The sequence below is a fragment of the Coregonus clupeaformis genome, unplaced genomic scaffold (genome assembly GCF_020615455.1).
Source record: "Coregonus clupeaformis isolate EN_2021a unplaced genomic scaffold, ASM2061545v1 scaf1132, whole genome shotgun sequence".
NCBI lineage: Eukaryota > Metazoa > Chordata > Actinopteri > Salmoniformes > Salmonidae > Coregonus > Coregonus clupeaformis.
This window is the reverse complement of record NW_025534586.1, coordinates 109,873-115,872: the sequence shown is the minus strand read 5'-3', so window position 1 is coordinate 115,872 and position 6,000 is coordinate 109,873. Positions and strand designations below refer to the sequence as shown.

The 6,000-nt window shown below is 39.6% G+C and overlaps 1 protein-coding gene across 3 annotated transcripts in view; it reads right to left on the bottom strand.

The window, feature by feature from the left end:
- Positions 1-283: 283 nt before the first annotated feature.
- The window catches only part of LOC121553991 (phosphoinositide 3-kinase regulatory subunit 6), a 31,746-nt gene continuing 26,029 nt past the window's right edge, over positions 284-6,000 (bottom strand). For 2 of the 3 annotated variants that reach the window (XM_041867410.2, XM_041867409.2), the window contains exons 13-20: positions 5,837-5,959; positions 4,649-4,759; positions 4,010-4,112; positions 3,776-3,846; positions 3,323-3,413; positions 2,909-2,961; positions 2,589-2,695; positions 284-2,074 (exon numbers count right to left, since the gene is read on the bottom strand). In XM_041867410.2, coding sequence (XP_041723344.2) covers positions 1,915-2,074; positions 2,589-2,695; positions 2,909-2,961; positions 3,323-3,413; positions 3,776-3,846; positions 4,010-4,112; positions 4,649-4,759; positions 5,837-5,959 — 819 coding nt within the window. In that variant the 3' untranslated portion in view covers positions 284-1,914. The remainder of the gene's footprint in view (positions 2,075-2,588; positions 2,696-2,908; positions 2,962-3,322; positions 3,414-3,775; positions 3,847-4,009; positions 4,113-4,648; positions 4,760-5,836; positions 5,960-6,000) is intronic. The other variant, XM_041867412.2, reaches the window with a different exon arrangement.

Below are 6,000 nucleotides of genomic sequence, written 5' to 3'. Positions count from 1 at the left end.
TTTGTACATGATTCCATATGTGTTATTTCATAGTTTTGATGTCTTCACTATTATTCTACAATGTAGAAAATAGTAAAAATAAAGAAAAACCCTTGAATGAGTAGGTGTGTCCAAACTTTTGACTGGTATTGTATATTTTTGTGCCTTAAATGCTAAAACGTCCATAGACTGCTTGCTTACAGTGTAAGGACACCAACATGTCATTTTGTAATTTGGGTGAACTATCCCTTTAAGAATAGAATAATCAGCTCATTCATATCTAATTTAAGAAAAAGTAAACATATTCAAATTCTTTCTTTTTATATAAAATATACAGTAATTATATCAAATACATGTATTTACACCACTATTAAACAAGTAATTGCAATGATACCATACTCCAATGATTTGTCTTACATACATTACATTTAAAAATAGACTAGTGTGCAAAAAGGTCTATTGATGATTGATGATGCATTACAAACATACTGGCTGGTGATCAGACCCCATAATCAAATGAATTAAGTTACCAAATTCTCTTTAAGACCCTCGTTTTTTTCAATGGTATTCTCTTGACATAAGAGAATGGTAATGATGACAGTGGCTTTTATAGATGTGGCCTCAGTCAATCAGTCAGTCAGTGTCTCTCTCTCTTTCTCATCTACATACTTTTTCTGGGTGCATTTATGATAACTAGTCCCCATCACCTCATGATTTATTGTAAACCAGCCAATGTCTTTCAGCGGTGACTGTGTTCTATCACCTTCAAGTTAGGCTCGATAAATTCAGACCTTGAAACAAGCGAAGGGCTCCGAGTTCTACTTTCATTTTAGCATAGACCTCCTAGCATGGTAATATCAACCACGTTGGATATCGCATCACAGGTTATTATAGCATACAAAGTCATAAGCAGAAAGCCACCAGACATTGAAACCCCCCCAGTCAGTTTCCTGTCATGCAACATGTTCTATAGGGATCTTAAAATAGGTGCCTGTTCTTTTGTGTCATGTTTTTACTGAAGGCTTGTGCACAGTGCATTCAAACCTTTATGGCTAACTTATAAGAACTTAGATGAGCTCAGAGAGCAGACTTGGCCTGTAGTAGGCTATATGCACCTTTAAATGGAACCTGTTTTTTAAAGAACTGGTTAATCCAACAAGTGACTGCTTCAAGAGCTTCTGTTGTTAGCGCACCAAGACATCAAACTATCTTTAAGTCGTTCTTCTGCCAAGCTTAGTAATGAAAATGTCCCTCCCAGGGTGATTCAGTGTTGGAACACAAAGAGCAGCAGGTAGTGTGTTTACATGGCAAGCAAGGTTGGATCAATTCCATTTCAATTCAGTCAATTCCTATGGGAATTTCAGTTTACTCCATAACTTTACTGCATTGAAATGGAATTCACCCCAACCCTGACGTCAAGGGATGGATGATTGGGAGGGTGGGCTACTCTTCAGACGGACCAGAATTTGAACCCAGGTTGTCAAGTTTATGTTAGCCCTCTGAGCTAAAGCCTATCTAGGAGCTAATACCACCTCAGCTTCACTCTCATGCCTCATACACTCTCATAAACTTGTCAATTGTAGAGGCAATATTGTTCTTTGACAATGCTGTCAGTCAGAGATATGCCCATGGGTACAGTATATGATAAAACTCTGTCACAAGCAGAAACGAGATCCAATACCCATGGCATATTCATTTGTTTGTTGACACATCTAACACTTGTCAGACTCAATTGGTTTTCTTGTCAAGGTTACACCAGGTAAATAACCCTGGCTTACCCTTAGCTGCCACCCGGGTTCTCTTTCCACATCCCCTCAAGGTACACTGAGGCTCTGTTTTGAGTACTGAGCGCATCCGTGATCGTCATACAATGTGGATGGTCTCAACCCTTCAGTCTCTGTATAGGAGAGTCCATCCAGATGGTTGTGGGATCAGTCAGTTGATGATACCAGCGAAGGTGTTGATTGGAAGAGGAAGTCCTTTGTTCATGTACTTGCTGAGGCCAGCGTCCCTCTCCTCTTCCCCCAAACTGAACTTGGACCGCATGGTCCTCTGGACACAGTACCCAGGATCAAGACAGGGGGTGATCTCTATGCTGGAAATGAATTCATTGATAGAGGACATGTCAAATTATGAGCGTTAGATAAGTATGTTTGCCCGTTTTTTTTGGGCTTTAGTGACATTGAACATTGACTGAGGATTATAATATGACACTTTTTAAAAGCATATATGTGCATTTAGTTATTTACATATAACATATATACTGTAACATGACACAATATATATAATATATACTGTAACATGACACAATATATATAATTTATACTGTAACATGACAAAATATATATAATTTATACTGTAACATGACACAATATATATAATTTATACTGCAACATGACACAATATATATAATATGTGCATATGTAGCTAAAACATATACAGTATGACTAGGGCAAATCAAATGAGGTTAGACCAACATGGTTCAGAAGAAACCTTCTGGTAACAAGATCATCTGTCTATCCACCAAACCACTGTCTGACCTGTTTTCATCTATTTAAAGTTGACATGGTAGGCCTACCGTTGGCAAGAGCTACACCAACAGCTCTCACCTCTGTACGTCTTTGAAGGTCCTCCTAGAGTCTTTGTCCAGGGTCACAGTAAAGGTTTTCATCTCCAGGGTTCTGATCTTAATGTTACAGGTACGGATCTTGGCCTCCTGTGGAATGAAGTTGATGTGTTAGGTTTGGTTTTAGGTTTATGAGTTCATAAGCGATGTGGCCACAAGGCTTAGTAAAGCGAACCAGGCCTTTGGGATCTTAAGAACAATATGGAGACCCAAGAACATCAAGAGGATTAAGTAAATATGTTTATGAATTTTATGACAACCTTCACTAACAGAAGTCTTTGTGTTAAAATTGTGTAAACTTACCATGGTGTTCTTGGGTTTAGTTTCGTTGAAAGCTACTGTAAGACAGTTCAGATCTGAGGACAACAAAGGAACAAGAACATAAGCCAGGCTTCAACAAATATACAGAATAATATGGGAAAAGTAGTAGACATTTCAGAACTTCTTTTTACATTCACACAATTGTATCAATTGCAACAGCATGAACATGCACTACTTTTTTACACTGTGACTTTGCCCACTGGCCACACACTGGTTGAATCAACATTGTTTCCACGTCATTTCAATGAAATGCCGTGGAACCAACTTGGAATAGACGTTGAATTGACGTCTGTGCCCAATGGGTGACAACTCAGCTACCACTGATCATAATACAGTTGAATCTATCAATTAATTATATTAATAGCGGTATTGTGTGTGATATTTAGTGTTGTATACCTTCAGTTTCATTGGAGGGAATGGCACTAATCTGAGCACCTGAGGTCCTCACTGACAAACCCTTATCTACGTCTCTACCACTCAACGACACCTGGAGAGGAGGACAGAGACACAGGTCAGAGGTCATAGAGAGAAACTAACACCTAAACGTCAAATACAGGTTATATGATCTTTCTTCAGGTCAGTTCACTCTCATGATGCAGTTCAAAACTCTAAACGGAGACAAACAGACATTGCATGAACAGTATCAATCACAAACACTATCAAAATAGAGCTAAACGTCAAATACAGGTTATATGATCTCTCTTCAGGTCAGTTAAGTTCACACTCATGAAGCAGTTCAAAACTCTAAACAGAGACAAACAGACGTTGCATCAACAGTATCAATCATTAGCGTTTACATTGATGTACATTGATGAGGTAATGTTAAAAACACGGTTGAACTTCGCTGACCTTTGTGTAGTTTACAGAGACGACAGCACCACATACATCTCCAGTGTTCTTCTTCTGCTTGATGGTCATGGCTGAGAGAGGGAGGACAGACGTAATCAGACCGGACGAGCGACATACACACGTGCACACACCAATGCATGCACACACGTACACACACACTTTAAATCAGTTTAAAAAACATCAGATGCAGAGAATGTTGAGTGCAGCGATCAGCGTACACAGGCTAAATGTTACCTTTCAAAGTAGCTGGGGACTGTTTGAACTCGGGGAAGTCCAGCTCTAAGTGAGAGAGAAACACGTCCTCCACTGGGTCCTTGGTCAGGTTGGAGAAGGAGATCTAGAACATAGTCAAGAGGATGACAAACAAACACCAGTGGATTTTTAATCGGACAATCGTGGCTCAGTTGGTAGAGCATGGCACTTGCAACACCAATGGTTGTGGGTTTGTTTCCCGCTGGGGCCACCCGTATGTAAAAATGTATGCATACATGACTGTAAGTCTCTTTGGATAAAAGCGTTTTCTAAATGGCATATATTTATAATATATTACAATTCAGATAATGTGCACTCTTGCATTTGGTGTTTTTGGTCTATGAGTGAGGACTGATAATCATGAACATGCTAGAGGACTAAACGTAAACTATGCTCAGTCCATTGCTGCAGACTTAACTGTCATTATATCACACAATGAACAACAGACAGTGGTAGAGAGATTCTATAGTATATAGGCGATGACCAGAGCTGTTTGTAAAGCATATGGCTATGTTTGTGTTCCAAATGGCACCCTATTCCCTTTATTGTGTACTGCTTTGGACCAGGACCCACAGGGATCTGAATAGGGTGCCATTTCAGATGCATCCTATGTCTCCTCACCTTGACAGAATAGATGGTGAAGTAAACAGGCTGCAGTCCGGTCCGCACATAGTAGGAAATGACATCAGACAGAAAGGGGTTTGGCTCTGCCTGCTTGCTGCTGTTGGACTGCTGGAGAGAGATAGGCTCATGTTAGTATGGAGCCTGGGGTTGACCAAGACAGATAGGGGTACAAATAAAAGTAGCTTTTTAATACACTGAATGATCATGTTTTGGAAGGAACTATATTTCACTGATGTAGAGACACAGGAGAGGAGCGTTTGTTTTGTTTATTCTGCTCTTTGATCATGGGATGATACTATAGAAGAAATAAGGGGTTAATGCTGGATAGTAAACAATGCCGGAAAAGCCTTGGCGCAAAGAAACTTCCAGAAGTAATCAAGGCACTCTCATGTAGTGGAAAAATTCAAAAGCCTTTATTGTTTTACAGCTTATGCATGACAATAATAAAAAACCCACCGACACGTTGCAATAAAGGCTTTTTCATTTTTCCACTACATGAGTGCCTTGATTACTTCTGGAAGTTTGTTTGCGCCAAGGCTTTTTTACTTTGCAGCGTCAACTTATTTTTGTTCTATTTCCCTCATATTGTAATTCATTATAGGTCATTATTGATTGGAAACTACAGCATCTTTTCCCCCGCAATACTTCCCTGTCTTTCCCGATACTGTGTCATTCAGTTTCTCTTCCCTCTATCCAGCTAAATGCTGATGACCAATAACAGCAAAACTATTTGCATACAGTACTCATAGCTTGTTAGTTTCGATAAGAGCCCACAGATGTGTTTTTCACTTCCTGTAAGCAAGCAACTACTGTAAAGTACTGTGCAATTTCCTTTTGTTTTGCTAATCATTCAAGATGCCTAGCAACATGCAAACAGTAATTTGTGGACATTTATTTTATGGTCCCGACTCCCAGTTGCAGAGCATAAACCACATTCAACATAACCACACATAACTTTATCTACTGTAGATCAGACCTACTTTAGATTAGACTAGTATTTTGTTTACTCATAAAATCCTGAAAGCTACACTTGATTGGTCCAATGAAACCAATGGAATAGTCCTGAAAGTGCAAACCCTATCCATCTAGAATTCCAGGCAGGCGCAATCAAAGTATCAAAAGAGAACAGAAACACTATTTGATGCTGTCATTTCAACATAACGTAGAAACAGTAGGTTACTGTACCATTTTGGCCAGCTTGGGGATCATGGAGCCCAGACTGTTGATGTTGCAGTCGTACCATGGATCCACCATTCCCAAGTAGGAACCCAGGGCACAGGGGTTGTCCCGGGATGGGGAGAGGTTTTCCTGATAGAGAAGTACAACATGGTCTATTATAGATACACTAC